This window comes from Suillus subalutaceus (assembly GCF_016647625.1).
Source record: "Suillus subalutaceus strain FC151 chromosome Unknown DFJ58scaffold_17, whole genome shotgun sequence".
NCBI classification, from domain to species: domain Eukaryota; kingdom Fungi; phylum Basidiomycota; class Agaricomycetes; order Boletales; family Suillaceae; genus Suillus; species Suillus subalutaceus.
The window spans coordinates 1-18,720 of record NW_024540266.1 but is presented as its reverse complement, the minus strand read 5'-3'; the positions used below and the strand labels follow the sequence as shown (position 1 = coordinate 18,720).

The window sequence follows — 18,720 nt, the reverse complement described above, 5'->3', positions numbered from 1 at the left end:
CTCTTTGCGTCGAGACTGCTGAACCTGATCAGCTTGGTTGTTCTACCTCGCTGTGTTTCGTGCCCTTAGTTCCCTCTTTGTTACCGTCTTAAGCAGAAACATGACCATTGCATACAATCCTGACGCGGACCCCGACCCAACCACCCAGATAGCATGGCCAGCTAGCCACAGGTCGCGCACAACATCTAATTCTCAACAAGAGACACAGTCTGTTGAACAAGAATCATACCAGGCGGTAGATGGAAACGGAAAGCAGAAGCAACACGCAAGCGAACCCGGGCGAACACGCTTGACCACATGGAATCTCATGACCCTCAGTATATCCATGGCTGGCGCCCAAATCGCGTGGACGGTGGAGCTAGGGTAAGTTCTTTATGCTACTGGTTTTCCCAAAAATTAATGCGCTACGTCCGCCAGATACGGGACTCCGTTTCTCTTGTCACTGGGGATATCAGAACAGGTTACCAGCTTGGTCTGGCTAGCTGGGCCTATCAGCGGCCCTCATTGCACAACCTCTCATTGGTATGTTCTCTGAGATGGGTTTTGGATGGTCCATTGAACAGTTCGCAAGGTGCAATATCTGATTCGTCCACGTCGAAGTATCGGCGGAGATACTGGGTGGTCTTATCGACGGGTGCACTTGTCGTCTCAACGCTAGCTTTGGCCTATTGTCAGGACATCGCTGGTTTCTTTGTTGATATCTTTGGCGGAGGCGCTGGTGACTGGGATCCAAAACGCACGAAGCAGGTATGTCAACATTGGTCATTCCTCATTTATGTCTCTTACACTACCAGGCCGCAAATGCTGCCATTGGCATAGCTGTTTTCGCGTTCTACGTTCTTGATTTTGCTCTCAACGCTCTCCAAGCATCTTTGCGCAACCTTCTTCTGGATATCACTCCGCCCGATCAGCTCAATGCCGGTAATGCTTGGCATAGCCGCATGTGCCAAGCAGGTAATATCGTTGGTTACGGCTTTGGTATGTCATTACCCATGCTCGTCCACCGACGCCGCGCTGACGTGATGTCAAGGATTTATCCCTCTCGCGAAGCTTCCCTTCCTGAGCTTCCTGGGTGGCGATCAGTTCCGAAAGTTCTGTGTTGTCAGCATGACTATCCTTGTTATCACAGTGTGGATCACTTGCTTCTGTCATGAGGAGAAATCTTCTGCAGAAAGGAAGAACAGCCAAAGGTTGGTGGATTGACATGGAAACGATTTGTTAGTTGAGCGAACTTCTAGGCGCGGAAAGTTGGGTGAAATTTTGGAGAACATTTACAGTGCAATTACAACGCTTCCGAAACCTATCAGAAGGGTGTGTCTTGTGCAGATCTTCGCTTTCATGGGATGGTGTGTGACATGGATGCTTCTTTGGACGGGTGCTGACGCGTCGAATTAGGTTCCCATTCTTGTTCTACTCGTGAGTATTCTCAAATTCAACTCATATCTCATTTTATAATTGATTTTACACGCCAGTACCACATATGTCGGTCAAGTCATGGCCTACGAGACAGGTAAGGAGCCAGACAACGAGCTAGCCACTCGTAACGGTGAATTCGCAATGTTGCTATACAGCATAGGTGTGTTTTCATATATACCATCTAAAGCAAAACCTCACATCAACATAGTGGCTGTTCTCGCCGGCGGCATACTTCCCGTCTTTGCCCGACGTGACCGTCGTCTTCTGCCTGTAGAAGGTGATGACGAAGATGCACAGATTGAGCGCTTCCGCGGTAGACTTCACCTGTGGCGTCAAGAAGGGATCACAAAACTTCCCAAGACGCCATGGCTCCTCCGGGACATATGGACAGCAGCAATGATCTTGTTCACCCTGCTAACGTTCTCTACATTCTGGATAAGCACCGTTAAGCAAGCTACGGTTGTAATTAGCTTTGTTGGGATATGTTGGGCTGTTGCATGTTGGGTACCGTTCGCCATTATCATGGAGGTCAGTCATGTTCATTCCCAAGTGGACTTGAGTTTGAATTGTCGTAAATTCTAGCTGTTGAAAGAGATGCATGCAAAGATTCCTCATTTACCTGAAACAGCAACGGAGGTCTCTGAGCAAGATCCTTTACTTGGCCGTTCCTCGGTGGTTCAATCAGATTCTGATGCTGAGGACGAGGCCAGCGATAGTGAGACCAGGCCAGCAGGAGGCACGATCCTCGGCATCCATAACCTTGCCATTGTGATGCCACAGTTCATCGTAAGTCTCGATCTGTTTCCTTGAAACCTCACTTAGTCCCTCTCGCTTAGATCGCCTTAGTCTCGTCCGTGATATTCCGCATCGTAGATGAATCCACCCCCGTCTCAGCTCCCTCTCCCTCTCCCGATCTCGAACCTGATCACAACACATACTTGGGCAAGAACGGCGTAGCATGGGTCCTGCGGTTCGGAGGCTTGTGCGCGCTAATCGGCGCTGCTGCCTGTCGTATGGTGCCACCCACCAAGACAGAGCGTCAGATGAGGAGTGGGCTTGCTGTACTGAAGGAGCTAAAGGCTGAAGAGGAGCCGTGATGTCGTTCTTGTGAGATTAGGTGCATCGATGATCTAGGGTGGACGACAGTTGTATCATACTCATTCATTCATACATTACGTTTTTAACAGCTGTATTCTGCATATCTGTTTTCATATCCTATCCATTCATGTCTATCACTTGTTTTGTCGTGGTCCACGTTCATGTTCATTAATATCATGGTATTATTAAAAAGATGGCTTGTTGGTGCGCAATTTTGATACGCCTACCAAGGCCACCGCCCAATCCCAATGTTCATCACTCCCCTGAGTGCCGATATATCGGCAGGGGATGGACGTGGTTGCAGGCGTAGCCCTGTCTTCAAACAGTACGCGAGACACTGATGACCCTGTTCGAACAAAGATCATCAACACAAACACACCTCGGAGTCTGAGATCAAACGTACAACCAGATGAAAAATCAGCTTCCACTCTGTGAAACAATCTTGCTGAGAGCGCTGTTTCCCAGAATGCACTGAGCGATGGTAGTTTTTTAAGTTCGATTGCATCCTCCTGCGATGGATGTCCACGAGCGCAGATGACCACGCACGGCGGCGAGGTCCCTGACACGTCAAATCGAGAGATCTGCCAGTTCAATATGGATGGCCTGGTCGAACCGGGGATCATTTCGCTCGACGCTGTCATACCACACTCAGGATCAACATCCCCTGAAAATGCATGAGCACAAGAGGCCAATTCCTACTTGTCTTACGCACCAGATAGGAAATCCGCAGTGCGAGATATCTGGGTGCGCTTGGTGTGGATATCCCCTGAAAACACGTGAGCACATCAGGACGATTTAGATATGCATGAACGTACCAGACAAAAACTCCGGAGTGCGAGATACCTGTGTGAACGTGTCTTCGTCTTCGTCTGGGACTGTGAATTCGCCTGTATGCACCAATACTTGTTTCTCGACGCGTGCACCGCGCGGGAGGGACGCGACTACCAAGAACAACGTTGGGGTTTCCTACAAAATTAATGGTAATATTAATATCGATTTTCTGGTTTGCAAGTTTTTAATCTCTTGACTCACCTCGCAAAACGTTTCAGAAGCCCGTCGGATGTGTATGGTATCAGCATCATCCGCAAGCCAATAAAGCGAAAGCAGCACATGACCCCCTGCAGCGTTGGCAGCGCGAATGACGCGATCCGTGTGCTGGAACACCAACGCAGTTTCAAGCGCCAACGAGGGTGGAGAAGGGAGCGTCAAAGACGGAGGGAGTAGACCGACCTGGCCGGATACGAAAACATAGGGCTCCACCTGATCTAGCAATTAGGAAGGCATCTCGTGTCGCAGAAGACCGGACGCACGGTGACAGCTTGTGAATAAGGGCCGATATTAGCAGGTGCCCAGTAGCTCAAGCCCTGTACATGGAGCGCTCTCCTTGTGTTATCCTTGCGCGCGACGCATTCAAGCATCACACCCACCCCCTCGGGAAGATCCACGCCCACACAAGCCCTCGAAGGAGGTGAGGCACCAAAGAACTCGGCGTATGCCTTATTTGCGGCTGTGAATACCTCGGGGGCGAGGGAAGGCAGTAAGAGTGTAATATTAGCCACATCTTCCATGCGCAGATCGTGTGATTCGAGGATTCCTGTAGGACGATTGGAATTGGATATGGAAATGATGTAAGTGATAGATTGATACCTTGTAATTGAATGAAGCAGTCGCGGACTTGTTCTGCGAGAGGTATTTCTGAGTCCAGAGATGGGTCTGGGTGGATGTTTCCGATCGCGAGCCATGGTCCAATAGTGTGCGTTGATGGATGGTCTGGAACGCGGCGTGGCTTGTTGGTGGGTTCATATGTGCCGCTGAACCGGTTTTCGTATCCCTCTAGGACTGAGTTTTCGATCACGTTCTTCAATTTACCGAACCTATCTTCCAAGAGTGGCAGAACTTCGACCCTGCTGTCCGTAGACGATTCCTTAGGATGAAGCGAAGCTCGTTTGATACGCAAGTATGCAACAGGCGCAAATTCATTGTCTGTATGCATCACGACTTCTGTTTCATCCAGCACAATACGATGCTTGAACAACGGGCTGTCAAGAGTAAGAGTTTCGTATTCTCCGCCCTCACCACAGATATGCAAGCCATAAAGGCTGTTCTGCGAGAAAATGAATGAATTTGTTTGTGTAGAAGCAATGGACGCACCAATCGCGTGAGGGTGTCCTGCATCTCGTTTAATGTTTTTCCTAGGTGCTTTACTGTCAGACCGATGCCTGCTACTTTTATGAGCACGCTTTTGATCCCCACTGCAATCATCTCGGACAGCAATTCGGCTTGATCGCGCTGCCAGAGATAGGCTAAGGGTGTAAGGGAGAGACGGCGACACCTATTGATCATGAACATTACAAACTGAATCATACATGGCCAATACGCACACATGTTCGACGCGAACGCGTTGGTAATTTGAGAGAATAGCGCCGACTGAGACGCCTTGGACATCTGGGTGGTGAACCTGGTTGCGATGAGATCAGGGTGAGATTGGCATGAGTTAGATCTGACCTTGACATGCTCCAATAAAGTATAGAGATCCTCCGTCTCATCCCCCAACACGCCAGCTCCCCCAGCACTACGCGAACCATACTCTGCATTTTGCTCGATAGCATCACCTTGTATGACGCGTCGATAAAGCGGAACTTCGAGGGCGCGAGCTACGAATTCGATCGCATCTTGGCCCACTGTCTGGTACATATACGAGTCGATCTCATCTATGGAGATGAGGCGTTTTCGAGGAAGAAAGGTGAAGTCAGACCTTTTCCTGATTGCGGGGAGAGGGTCGCTGCAGCTACGAGTTGGTGACCGTTAGCATTGCAGTGGGACAAGTTATAACAGCTGTCTTTCCCTCCGCTAAGGAGTGCGACGTACTTCATTGTCTCATCGTATCTGCGAAATATTTGCTCGTGTTGATATATAATCTTTTATTTTTGGCTCATGAATTGGATTTAAATTTTAATGTAAGACTTTATACAGGCTGGCGTGTTTGTCGCGGACCTCCGAGTCCTAACGGGGCTCGTCTTCTCCTTTGCAGGCCTGCTAGTAACTTGAGAGTGGGGGAAGCATGTCCTCACCGATTTCTTGATGAAGCATGCCCTTTACAAGAGAACGCTATCTGACTCATACCATAATATACCCTCACTGACGATCATCGTCTCCGGATATACCTGAAGAAGGTCGGTTTTCTTTCCGCATCGCATCGCGCACTCTGACTCGTGTCAAAGATACTAGATCAATTGTTTGGTTTGATACACTATATTCTGCCAGCACAAAGATTCCCCACAGTGTTTGAACTCTCTCAAATACTAATGTGGAAAGAGCAGCATACTTCGTCAATCTTGGGCTCGAATCTCGATGGTGAGAAAGCCTCCGAGTTGCACTACAAATACTACACTCAGTACGGACTTGCACTTCGCGGTCTAACACGTCATCATGACATAGGTAGGACCTACGCTGCGAGCACCCGCTGCCGAATAGACGTACGGCTCCAGATCCCATGGATTTTGATCGGAAATGTGACGGAACACACCCTCTCGATGATCTCATCAAACCAGACCCGAGACTATGAAAGCTCTTTCATGATTTGGACAGAACCAAAGTTCGTGTATGGGCTTTGACAAATGCATACAAGAACGTAAGCGCCAATTCGCGTACTGGTGAATATATGACGCCAAATGACCCTTCAGCACGCACAACGAGTGCTCAAGATATAAGACCTAGAAGACCAGATCGAGGGGCTTGCTTACTGTGATTACGAGCAAATCGACTTTATTTGCAAACCGGAACCAGATTATTATCACAGCGCACGAGGAGCCGGCAATATATTGTAGAGATCTATATCAAATCCCTTGACTTACTGTGTGAAATTTTATGGCTGTTGGAAAGGCGCAAGCACCATCGGGAAGGGGTTGTAAGTCCTATAAAGATAGATGAATGAGTAAAAATATGAAGGCGAAGAGTTGAAGTCATACATCATCGGTCTATTAAGTAAGCGGTCAGTTGTCTCAAATGCTCTGCCTATAGCGACACGAATTAAAATACCTGGGAGCACTCTATATAATTGATGTAAATCATTCGATCTCGAGTACAACTAGGACTCTGATGTGTGAGTGATCTATAGGGCAATGCCAGTAAGTTGGAAGTTGGAACCAGTGAGTAACTTGAAGTCGTGAGAAATTTCGGTTTGTTTGCTGTCCTAACTTAATTACTTAGCAGATCCCTAGCAGACCCCTATATCTTCTCCTCCACAATGACTACCAAGTCTGAGGCCTTTGATGTTAGCATGTCTGTCCCTTGCAACACACCCCCCTCATATAATGCAATTTTTACATCAGTATCAGCAGATTCCATCTGGTCCAAGCTATGGGTGTTTTCCCTCCTACAGTCCAAGCAAAACTGTCTATCACACATCTGTGCAATTGTCTCCTCTCCAGATTTCACCCCTTCTTCTATTGCTCAAACTGTCAGTGCCTGTGTTACCACTCTCCCAGCAGCAGAGTTCTCCAAACTCCTGCAACAACCCAACATTGAGGGTCACACAGCACTATATTGGGCAATTGTAAATGACCGAAGAGAAGCTCTTTTGGCATTTATCAACTTCATTCCAAAATTATCACCTGCTTGCTCCTCTGATTTGCGTCTTGCATGCATGATGGTTAGTGACCATGCACTGTTCACATGGCTAGATTTGGGTAAAAAACTTAACCATAAGTGTGTGGTACTTCCACCCTTGGCAGCACTTTGAAGATGTTCTCACGGTATGTGAGACCCTATTTTTATGTTGTGAATAAAAGGTCTGAGAGACATCCTCTGTCAGGATGTCTCTCTCTAGTTTCGTAGGGCCATCTGAGTCTCCCTCTAGAGTTCACATGTGGATCCTCTTGCAGAGGGTGAGTCCATCCTCCTCATCTCCAGATCCTCCGCACCTGATGTCCTGTTGGTGCGATGTCTGCGAGGGTGAGCTCTCCAGATCCTCTCCACCAGATGTCCACATCTCTGTATGTTGGCGCGACGTCCTCGATGACAGATCATGTCAGTTCTCCCTATATGTTAGAGCATATGTTTTTCATACTTCCGTAGCACAATTCAATTGTTTGTTTGCTTTTTCTTCCTTTTTCTGTTTTTCATGTCACCAACAAGGCATCATTGAGTCAGACAAAAGGCCATGCATTAACTAGTATTGGTAAAGACAAGGTGAGTCAGGTGTGAGGCTCGATATCAAGATAGTACATAACAATGCAGTATACAATATGTGAGTGACAGAGGCAGTCCAATGAATATGACTGAACAGAGTATATCAAAGCTCCATCTGGTCATCAGAGTAATCAGGACTGTACCCACCATACCTGTGGTTATACCCTCCCCCATAATATCGGTTAAGGGAGGGGTGCCAATACTCTTCATGGTACTCTCGAGGGTCGTGGTCGTGGGAGTGACCATCATGATATCCACCGCCGCGATGGTGGTTTTCATCATACTGCTGAGGGGGCTGAGAGCCACGAGGAGGTTGGGAGCCACGAGGAGGTTGAGAGCCACGAGAAGGCTGAGGAGGCTGAGAGCCACAAGGAGGCTGCGACTCACGAGGAGGCGGGGGGACATGAGGGGGCGGAAGGCCATGCTGCATATGCTGATCATAATAATAACCGCGCTGGTAATCAGTTGGTGGATAGCGAGGGAACCCACAGCCAGGACCCTGCAGATGATTCTCCCCATATGGAGGATTGTTCCATGTTGACTGATAACGTGACTCCATACGTGATCCCTGATGTGGGCCATACATGCGGCCATCAGTCTGAACAATATCTGGTCTCAGGTTGGCATCATGGGAGGGCCCAATGACGAAATCTCCTTGCTGAACCAGTGTACGATCAGTTTCTCCATGTAGCTCGTCATTGGGCAAGGCTGGAGCAGGAGCAACACTTTCTGGAGCGGTTGCAGCAGGGACAACATGGTCCATGAGCATGTGGGAAGGCTGGCAACACATTGGTGAGGGTGATACTGGTGACTCAGACCATGGAGGAAGCCTGTCGTTAACCTCAGCATGGTCTGCAGTAGCATCAGCAGTCAGCTCAGTGTGGTCTGAAACATTCACATTGGTAGAGTTGGTCTCCTCGCATGTGACAGGGGGCTTGACTGGACGGGGCTTTGGGCACTCTAAACATTTGGTCAATCTACTAGTGATAGGATAATGAATCAGCATAATACCTTTGAGTTCTGGTGGACCAGCACGAAGGCGTTTAGCAGTGTCATCAGGCATTTCATCATCAGAGGACTGGACAATCTCAGGCTTCGCTACCTTCTCATTTTGTCCCTTGGCCCTCATGGGCACCTTGCCCTTATTTACCTTAGGCACAGGAGCCTCAGGAGACGAAGCCCTCTTCTTGGCCACTCGCAAGCCACCCTCTGACTTCACCTTCTGTTTCTTGGACATAACCTTGTCCTCATAGTCGGAGTCGGCTTTCTTAGTGGTGCCATCCTCTGCACCCGATTGGACATCACTAGATACAAGAGAGATAACATCCTTCGCCTTCACGACCTTCGACTTCACGACCTTTGTCTGTTGCTTCGGGAGCTGCACAACCTTGAATTCACGCGAGGGGGGAAGTCTACCGAAGGGTTTGATGGGGGGACCAGATGGATCATCAGAGTCGGAGTCACCAGAGTCGTCAGAGAGAGAGATTGTGGAAGCACCTAAGGCCGGTGCCTTCTGAGAGGTCTTTCCCTTCCGTTTGGTGACAGCCTTACTAGGCTTCTCGTGAGCAAGTCCATTGTGATCAGAATTTCCGTTCGCGAAAAGACGACGTCCTGCTGTATGGGCAGAATCTGCTGGGGGACGTGTGCCCTCCACTACTGGACATTCAGAAGTGAGGATCTTAGCTGTAGCAAAACGCGCCTAGGTGTCAGAATGCAGTAATAAAATAAGTTGAAGATGTACCTTGCTTGTGCTCCGAAACCTTTTTTAATAACATGGTGCCCACCTTTAATGCCGCGATGACCTCACTGACCTCCTTCAGAGTGAGATTGGCAATGCCTTTGCTCTTTGAAGCATGGTGTTCCCCGGGGAGTATGACATCCTCAGGGTATCCCTTTATCATTATCCCCTGATGTGTGAGCTCGCCTGGGAGTGTATTCCAAGGGAACTTCTTTGATGATAGGAATTTACCGCCCAGGTTTGCTGTTGCTCCTTATTAATGCAAGTAAGAGCAGGTGGATATACTGATACATACTGAGTTGGCGAGAGATCTCTGCCTTGATCCACCCGGTCCCATCCTTGGATATATCGATGGTGTTGGATAGAGCGATTGAAGCCTCACGCTCATTGGGCACGTCTAGCAGGGTAACATTGTTATCTTCTGGGAAGGTTTCCTCAATGATGGCGAGTGACGTCAAATTACTAGATATGGGGAGCTCAGTCACTACCAAGTTCTCTGAAGGATATAGACGACTTACTATACTTGCGCCTTGAGATGCCCGATGATCGTATCATCATCAGCCTTACAATGTGAGAGCCAAAACTATGAGAGTGTGAGCATATGACGTTGAGGTCAAATCCAAACCAAAAAAAAAGTGAACTTACACCAGTGGCTCCCGCAGTTGTATGAGCCAGGCCAAGACCACCATCTTGATTAATGACTTTTCCACATGCCACCAAAGCTGCTTCAAATCCAAACCGTGCAGCTCCTCCATCCATCTACATGTGTTCAGTAATATGATGCTACCAGTTGAGATTGTGCGTACCACGGCGGTGATCTTCTTACAAAACTTTTGAAACTCCTGTGCACACATGGAAATGGTCTGAGGGACACCATCGAGAAGTACGGACTGGCCATGATACTCTAGGATGGTCTGCCAGGAGTCGGGATACGCTACTTGAAATAGCTTGTAGCAGTTACGGCGTACAGTAGTGCCTGAACAAAAATTGTTAGAAAAGACGACATAGCGAGAGTGAGAAACACTCACTTGGTGTTCCTGGTACATCAGGGGCCTTGCCACCGAGTCTGTCAAGCTCCTGCTTGAGATTATCTTTGAAGTAGCTGCTATATGCATTCCAGTGGTTGACACGATTGATGCTGCGAGCATGACTCTTGTTCCACAATGAGATGACTTGATGAGTGGGGACGGACACTTCCCGACTGAGCTCATGCACGAGGTGTTCCATATTTATGAAACCCTTGCGGAGGATGGCATTTGTTGCATTGCTCCTCCGTCCTTTCACAACAGGGATGATACCTTCACTACCATCCATCAGAACGCCATCATCACTCCCATCCATCAGAACGTCATCATCACTGTCGTCCATCAGAACATCATCAAGATCACAGCCTATCAACACTGGATTGATCTGAAAAGTGGGAGTCGGAGGTATGAGGCGTGTCTCAGGGACAGAGGGTATCACAGAGGGACTGGTGGTGGTGGGTAGTGCAGAAGGACCAGGAATGCTATTGATGATGTTGTGGAAACCGGTGGTTGCGGGTAGTGTAGAGGGACCAGGAATGTCATCAGCAATGTTATGAGAACTGGCAAAGTCGCCACTAAAGTTGTATGTCCCATAGTCGACACGAGCAGGCTTAGTAAATAGATTTGGTTGTGGAGGAACCTTGGGAGGGGCGATGGCAGAATCATAGAATAGATCCTGAAGAGGTACAGCCTGATGTGCTGGCGCAAGCTCGGGCGCTGGACTACTGCGGATGTTAGGTGGTATGCTAACAGCGACATGCACAGAAAGTTGCGGAAGGTCCACGACTTCCTGACCGATGGGCTCGCTAACGGGTCCAGAGTCGCCTCCAGTTGGCTGATTGTTAGCAGGCATGGCTTGATGACGCATGGAAGCCTCCTTGACAAGCCCCATGTCACGAGCTGTGGGTTTAATGTGTGTGCGAAGACAGGTTGGAGTCGGATCCATGACAGGATCCACATAGTGTTTACCACCACCCACTTGTTCTTGCAGGTAGTCTCCTGTGCTGGGATCCAGCATGGGCTCGGGCCAAAGGGATTCAGGGAAAGGGGAGGACCTTGCATAGTCAGGTCTCGGAGAGCCGGGTTTTTTTCTGAGTCATGGCTAAGAGGATAAGTGAGTGTAATCCTACAACAAAATATATTAACGTCTTACCTGCAAAAATGTTGCGCAAACAAAAAGATATAGCATGAAAGCAAGATTGGGAGGCAGAGGAACTGTTTTCGATTTTTGAGAGGTCGCAAGAAAGCAAGATTGGGAGGTTAAGATGAGGCCTTCTGGAGTGCTACTCAGGACTGCCCATGCACGGTGCCAACAAAAAACTCACAGGAAAATGTGCGGAGAGGAACTGTTTTTGGTTTTTGAGAGGTCAAAGACAAACACACAGGAGAGCTCTTCTGGAGTGCTGGTCAGGACTGTGAATGAACAGTGCCAATAAAAGAACTCACTGACAAATGTACGATGTATGGAAAGGGACTGTTTTTTGTGTTGGGAGGTCCCACAAAGATGTTGGCTGGCAGGAGATATAGACGTAGGAGGGAGGTTGCACCAAGAGCAAAACACGAAGAGCCAAAGACTCCACTTGCCATGTTGTCAAGCAGGAATCAAATAAAGAGATCTGCTGCTTCAAAACAGAAGTCAGGAGGGTGATCGACCAGAAAATAATGGATCTGCTCACATATGGTATCCGGGAGGCTTGCGTTAGATGCCATTGGCGTTCAAACTCGCTAATTGAAAACAGAAGTTAGGAAGGGACAGAAAATAATGGATCTGCTCACATATGGTATCCGGGAGGTTTGCGTTAGATGCCATTGGCATTCAAACTCGCTAATTGAAAACAGAAGTTAGGAAGGGAAGATTAGCCGCTCCAAGAAATCATGGAGGGTTGGTGAGGGAGCAAATAAATATTCCGAACGCACCCAGCCAGCAGGCTACCTCATGGCTCGGGCATGGCCGATACTAAGTTTGTCTGTCCTGGTTGTTCAGTCTTAGTCGTTCAACATACCGAAATTTTGAAGATTAATTGTTGTTGGACTTACTCGGAGATATCAGATCTGGTGTTGATGAGGATCAATGATCCTCCAGCATAGCTGGATGTTGAAGATCAGAGCCAATATGGATTACCTTTAGTAAGCTATAGCCAGCGTCAGTCGACTGACAATGTGGGAATTTCAACTTCTGTTTGGGGTAGATGCCCTCCATCAGAGTCAGCTTCAACCAAAGTCTCTCGAACTGCTGGTCCCCAAAGAGACGATTGTGTTTGCGTCAAACTCGAACTGCTGACATTGTTGCTTGAGTTTGCGGATCTGACATGTATTTGGAAGTATGACCGAATTTGTGCGAAGGAAAATTCAATTAGAGACGAAAAACAGATGGTGCAAAATGTGCACAAGCAGACAGTGCTCAAAGAACAAGTGTGCAACGTGCAACAGGCCTCGTCTGTTAGACACTTATATAGTTGCTATTGTTGCTAAGCATTAGTAAGTCTGGCGCGATAGGGTACTTGACACAACGACCATCATCTGTCCCACAGCACCCTGAACGACCGTACATTGTATGAGAACGTCTCAGATACAACCACGCCCACTGCATCCAACTCATTAGCATCTAAAGATCAAATCCGCCATCATCAACTCTCCAACTAGGCCACAAATATAAGTCTAACTCACTTGTCCGCGTGCTTTTTCTGCTAAATGAAAGCTCCTTCTTCTGATTTTCCGTCAACTCTGAGTCTGCCTCCTGGTCAGGCCATAGCACGTCTTCCTCGGGCCATGCCTGCAACCATCCATCCAATAACTTGGCACTGAATGTTTCAGGCGTCGGGATCGGGAGGAAGCGGTATTGGTTAAGAGAGGCATCAGCCACACATGCTGTTCGTGTGTTGGCTGCCACCATTCTGACATCTGCTCACGATAGCATCAACCAAAGCTCTTGAGGGAGCATCAAACATACCTCTGTTTGTCCGTGAGCAGGAGTATGAAGCGCATGGGAGAGAGGTCATGGCATGTACGGCGACTGACTATATAGTTCTCCCAGAGCTGGAAAGATTAGCTGATAGGATCCGCTGCTTGAAAACAGAAGTTAGGGTAATCAGCAACCTGCAAGTACAGATTTTGTCAAGATAGTCTCTGAAGATGAGCGGGATACAAGTGATCATGAAGTATATTTTATTCCTACAGTGGCAAGTGATTTAGAAAGTGAAATAGAGTATCTAGCTTACCCAGCTGAGAGGACTATCAAAGACAGATCAGGGAAACAATGTGAAGTCTTTGATGGTGCATATCCACCACTAGCTAAGGAATATCGAGAATCACTTAAGAGAGAACAGCGCCAGCGTTCTGAAGATTGAGATAATAAGGAGAATATACCTGCTAGCGCAAGATGCACATTTGGTCCTGTCACTAGGAGCCAAACAAAGAGGCTAGCAGATGACAATATTAATTCAATAAGTAAGATAGAAGAAATAGAAGAGGAGGAGAAGGTAATACCAACTAACCCACTAGGAGGAAGAACTCAAGTTCATGAGGTGATCCAAATCACCGAGCCTGTTAGAGTACGGCCAGGACCAGGAGCGCCTCCATCAAGAGAGTTTATTCCCATGGAGGTTAAGAGGGTAGAAGAAAAAGAAGTATGTTTCATCAGCTTTACCAAGGGAAATACGTCAAATACCTGTCGCCATTCAGCAACCACGTTACAATACTGATGATGACGAAGACATTGTAATGGATGATTCACCACTACTTAAGGAGAAAGAGAAGATGAAAGGAAATCAAGGGAATGCCAAGACTAATACAAAAGTTTCAGATGAAAGGTCTAGAGCATTAGCCCCTATTGTAAACCGAGAAGAACCAAGATATGTACCAAGAATTTCTGAACTTGCAGCAAAAACAGACTCGAGGCTATTATTAGACTGAATTTTAAATAGCCAGATTCAGATTTTAGCACGGGAAATTCTCGCAGCATCAAAAGACCTATCAGGAAGCTTAATTGATCTCCTCAAACCAAATCAGGAAAAGACTGTGTGGCCGTAGAAGCTTTTCTCACACGTGGACAAAATCCTACCGTTGGACCTGACAACGACCTTTCTTCAAACACCTTAGGCCACATTAAGTCTAATAGTGCGTCCATCAGCGCTACTATATCTTATCATTCTAACTTACTAGAACCGGCTTTAGGAGAAACAATACCTCTTGAAGATAGCCCAATGGAAGATCCTGAGTCGCCCAAGGCTCCTGGTTTGGGAAGTGCGTTGTTATTCACCAGTTCCTGCTTTAAACAACTTAAAGCCCATTGTTTAGATTCATTCCTTGACACCACGCCTCCAGACAACAGCGCTGGCCTCACTCTGACAACCATCCCTAGCGTTGGTGACACGTCTCTTGCTTCTCTTGAGTCTGAACCGGCCAGCCCTAAACAATACGGTGCCACTGTCATCAACGACAATCTAGACTCATCTTTCCTTTCATTGATTCTGAGACCCGCCGGTCATGCGTGTTCTGGTGCTACTTCGCTCTGAAGGTGTGTGCTCTGTCACCATGCTCAACCATGAAGTACCTAACTCGTTTACAACTGTCTCAGACCTGCTTCTTACAGTTCACCAAGCCAATAATGACCTTAACCAATCCGCTGAACTGTTCTATAACTTGCCATCTTCATCTTTGGAGTCTCTGTCTGGAGAATTGGGAGCTGTTAACCGTGCATCAGTTTCCTCTAATCGTTGCCTCGCTAAAATGACTTCTATGGCTGTAGACTCCCCTTTTTCCACCGATACCACAAGGGTTGGCTCGCTTCCAGCAGCCCATCAAGTGTCTTCACACCCAGGGAACCCTGCAGAGGCCGTTCTAGATGGTGCGTTACTCTCCAAACAAAATGCGGACCTTGCTAATTCGTTCACGCCTACCATTACCTTAGGACATTTGCCAACATCCCTACCTATGAAGAATGAGGCTCCAGCTACGCCTACCCTGCAAGATCGTGCGTTCACCCCATACTATTTCCCATCTTCAACGAATCAACAAGTCCCAGTGCTACGCATCCCAGGATCCCCTCCATCAGACGTCACCTCAACTGACTCATCCCATTACCATGTTCCTCCTCCCAGCACCTCTTCCAGCTTGGAAGATGGCTTCTTTCTTACAGACTCTAGCGACTACGGCACTGAGTGCTCAGACTACACGTCTGACGAAGATGATCCAATGGACGACTATGCGCTCCCTACGGCACCCCCCATTCCACACGAAACCTTAGGCGACTTCCTTATCGCCAAGGATAAGAAGGGCCCAAGTACAAATGCAATGCCTTCTTTTATCCACGTCCTTACTTTCGACGCTACCACCCATTCGATGATTGCTGACCCTCCTAGCTATGACACCGCCATCAGTTCACCGTATCGCGGAGTGCACTGTGGGCGCGACTATCGCCCCATCATTCCTTTCAAACGGAACTTACTATGTTTCACTCATCTGTTCTATTGTCTTAGTAGCTGCCTCTATCGTTACTGAAACCTCGGAACACACTGTTCGCGAGGTTAGTAAGGAAAAATCGAGGTACCTAGCTAATCGTCCACCAGCCATCTATCACTATAATCACGCCGACTACCCATCACATGTTGTAACGCGGACCGACACGACTTGGAGCCGCTATTTCGCGTGGAGACGTATTTGTCGTCTTCACACCGATCTCCTCAAACAAGTCCAATCGGCACTAACTACTGAACAGGCTAAAGATTGTAACGACCATGACTTATGTATCATCCTCATCGAGCGCAACCATGCGCTCCCTGCTTGGGTAAACCGTGCTGCTTTCCTTATGCAGCATGCTCCATTCTGCAATCCTTTTCTCACACGTCACGAGGCCACCTTTTTGCATTTGGCTTCTAGCTACCTTCATTTTTACGGTTATGGAGACGCGACTCGTGCTATTGACCATGTTTTACAGCTGACTGTTCCCGACGAGGACGTGGTCAACATCCTTCTTCAAGAATTATTACTCGACACCTCTACAGCACTCGGATTAAGTCCGACGAATCGATCGGGAAACTCTTAGCTATTCACGAGCAAAAGCACCGAGAAGATTTTGCTGTTTACCCGGCCGGGTCCTATGAATGTTTTCGAAGACACCAGATATTTTGAGTTCAACAAGCGCAGCACCTAGTGCACGTAATTTTTGGAAACATTACACTTTTCGCAAGTGTTTTTCATTTACAGGTCTTATCTCACATGTACTGGTGTCTCGAACGTTTGTATCTCCCGTCTCTCGTGTGTCGTTTCCCGTTTCGTTTGCTTGCTAACAATGTACAACACTCTTCGACGCATGTTGTTGCTTTTAATTGTTGTATTCATACTCAAAGACTCGTTTTTCTTTTTCAAAGTTCCAATTACCATTCATCAGCGTCCTCGTCCCAAACTTCAAACATCAGCGTCGTCGACCAACCACCTATCTTTTCAACCCGCTCTTTTCCTGTCTGGTGCTATCTTGTGCCTGTTCTTGTACAAGTAAGCACAGACACCCCTTTATGTTCACACTTTCGTCTTATATGCATACAAGGTTTGACTATGTTGTTTGTTGCCCCTTCAAATTGTTCGTCCTCGTTTTGGTGTCACCATGTTGTACCCGTAAAGTACGTACGTACATGCGCTGCTCATTCGATTCTCGAACTTACCATTGTTTCGAAGGGTTTCAATGTTCCTTTTATCGACTCGATTCAAGTTGTTTGTTCTTGCTGTGTGCTGCTGCAAATTTGTACTTGTATCGTGAGTAACACGGTTTTCATTTGAGCTCTCAACTGACGCAAGTCCGCAGTCACCCTATGTGCACCCTATTTGTTTGCTCATCGATTCCCTTACTCCCACGTCAAGTTTGTTTTGGTGTATGTACAACTACTTACTATGTCCTGCTATGTATTTCGACTCGATTCATTTATGATTTGTTCCTGTTCGTTTTGACCACAACCCCTTTTGTACTTATAACCTCTATCCCTATCCCCGAAGTTTTCTTGATATTGTTCCCTGCGATTCGCGCTGTTTGTTCGTGCTTGTTTGTACTGTACTAGCTACAACTATGTACTTATGTGGTTGTAGGGCTTAAGGCCAAATATGATCTTGTTTTTGTTCGAGAATTTATAGCGCAAATGCAAGCATTACATAATCAAAGTCATTAAGCTATATAATTACAAGTGTCGAGAACCCTTATAACACTTGACACTTGACACTTGACACAAGCCAAGCATAGTATTTTAATAAGTACTTACAGTCAGGGTCATACTCGTTAACCTAAATATGAATATTTTGAACCTGAAATTGTGATCTGGATCACGCCTGACGCAACGGACAATCAGGAACAAAATAATATGACATGACATGATGGGCACCAATTGGTTTCCCATTTTAAAATATTGATTTAAGCAACATACCCGTTGTTTCGTACACTATGTACTAATGGATGCAGTACGTACAAAGAAATTTTAAAGTACTGTCAAGAACTCCAATTCACGCACAATACATTAAAAAATGATACGTAAATGCAAATCCAATTACTTCAACACCGTCTTTCATTTCACACTACCCCCATTGACCAGTTAGGATTACCCTTAAAACTACTTCATGCCAACCCTACATTTGTTTCCTATATATCAGTCATGACATCTGTACACAATTTTGCATCCACCTTCAGCATCTCTAGCTCTGGAACTACTGCTATGACTCCCCACATTCAAGCCATTTGTTCTACTCAGGCATTTTCTGGAAAAATACACAGTCAAGACCACTGGGTAGCAACATCCACTTATCTCTGTTCCAATCGACCCATTCAACTCAAGGATCACATATCTCTTGAGGACCCCCATTCAAATCATGTGTCATTACTCAGGGGTAGTCGACAAAATCATTGGATTATCAGAAGGATGGGTGTACATCCGAGTTCAACAGAGCCTTAAGGACGGACCGATTTCTCCAATCACTCTCACTATTCCCCATCAATACATTCGACTTCCTTTTCATTGGAACTTAAAGTATAAGTTCCTTCGAGCAATCAAGGCCAAACACTTTAGCCGTCCCAAGGTAATGTCATTCAAATTGCCTATTGGTTTTCGCAACTTATATAAACCAGCCAGAGCCAATGCAATGGCATTCACAACTAGGAGCAAGAGATATACAGCAAGCACTAGACCTTGTGGAAGAAGAAGTATATCAGATAGCAGAATCCTGTGGTAGTATCCCAGACAATCTCTCAGAGGACGAGGACGATTATTTTGATCA

General features: G+C 47.0%; 6 protein-coding genes across 6 annotated transcripts; 4 read left to right on the top strand and 2 right to left on the bottom strand.

Annotated features, from left to right (window-relative positions):
• Nucleotides 1-100: 100 nt before the first annotated feature.
• On the top strand, nucleotides 101-2,625 carry DFJ58DRAFT_862292 (uncharacterized protein; the record flags this gene model as incomplete). The annotated part of the gene is made up of 11 exons (XM_041394068.1): nucleotides 101-363; nucleotides 418-522; nucleotides 564-747; nucleotides 795-978; nucleotides 1,031-1,190; nucleotides 1,239-1,346; nucleotides 1,396-1,416; nucleotides 1,473-1,576; nucleotides 1,625-1,944; nucleotides 1,999-2,202; nucleotides 2,253-2,625. 11 exons carry the CDS (start codon nucleotides 101-103, stop codon nucleotides 2,511-2,513), a joined length of 1,914 nt encoding a protein of 637 aa, XP_041247685.1. The 3' UTR covers nucleotides 2,514-2,625.
• Nucleotides 2,607-5,392, bottom strand: DFJ58DRAFT_138177 (uncharacterized protein). Its single transcript, XM_041378834.1, has 11 exons — nucleotides 5,270-5,392; nucleotides 5,020-5,225; nucleotides 4,896-4,972; nucleotides 4,666-4,846; nucleotides 4,162-4,618; nucleotides 3,825-4,108; nucleotides 3,547-3,774; nucleotides 3,330-3,480; nucleotides 3,227-3,280; nucleotides 2,918-3,178; nucleotides 2,607-2,860 (listed from the first exon to the last, which is right to left on the bottom strand). The coding sequence occupies exons 1-11, from the start codon at nucleotides 5,385-5,387 to the stop codon at nucleotides 2,700-2,702; spliced, it is 2,178 nt and encodes a 725-aa protein (XP_041247684.1). The 5' UTR covers nucleotides 5,388-5,392; the 3' UTR covers nucleotides 2,607-2,699.
• Nucleotides 5,393-5,759: 367 nt separating this feature from the next.
• Nucleotides 5,760-6,145, top strand: DFJ58DRAFT_769410 (uncharacterized protein). The gene has a single exon (XM_041389003.1). The coding sequence runs from the start codon at nucleotides 5,820-5,822 to the stop codon at nucleotides 6,126-6,128; it is 309 nt and encodes a 102-aa protein (XP_041247683.1). The 5' UTR covers nucleotides 5,760-5,819; the 3' UTR covers nucleotides 6,129-6,145.
• A 615-nt stretch (nucleotides 6,146-6,760) lies between these two features.
• DFJ58DRAFT_723985 (uncharacterized protein) lies at nucleotides 6,761-7,255 on the top strand (the record flags this gene model as incomplete). Its single annotated transcript, XM_041385078.1, has 1 exon — nucleotides 6,761-7,255. The coding sequence occupies one exon, from the start codon at nucleotides 6,761-6,763 to the stop codon at nucleotides 7,253-7,255; it is 495 nt and encodes a 164-aa protein (XP_041247682.1).
• A 552-nt stretch (nucleotides 7,256-7,807) lies between these two features.
• On the bottom strand, nucleotides 7,808-12,054 carry DFJ58DRAFT_838291 (uncharacterized protein; the record flags this gene model as incomplete). Its single annotated transcript, XM_041392447.1, has 11 exons — nucleotides 7,808-8,664; nucleotides 8,716-9,403; nucleotides 9,489-9,694; nucleotides 9,738-9,904; nucleotides 9,961-10,025; nucleotides 10,088-10,201; nucleotides 10,249-10,418; nucleotides 10,471-11,558; nucleotides 11,621-11,682; nucleotides 11,793-11,813; nucleotides 11,914-12,054. The coding sequence occupies 11 exons, from the start codon at nucleotides 12,052-12,054 to the stop codon at nucleotides 7,808-7,810; spliced, it is 3,579 nt and encodes a 1,192-aa protein (XP_041247681.1).
• A 2,615-nt stretch (nucleotides 12,055-14,669) lies between these two features.
• DFJ58DRAFT_723982 (uncharacterized protein) lies at nucleotides 14,670-16,510 on the top strand (the record flags this gene model as incomplete). Its single annotated transcript, XM_041385077.1, has 6 exons — nucleotides 14,670-14,709; nucleotides 14,764-14,886; nucleotides 14,942-14,983; nucleotides 15,044-15,313; nucleotides 15,377-15,868; nucleotides 15,945-16,510. 6 exons carry the CDS (start codon nucleotides 14,670-14,672, stop codon nucleotides 16,508-16,510), a joined length of 1,533 nt encoding a protein of 510 aa, XP_041247680.1.
• Between the last annotated feature and the right edge of the window lie 2,210 nt (nucleotides 16,511-18,720).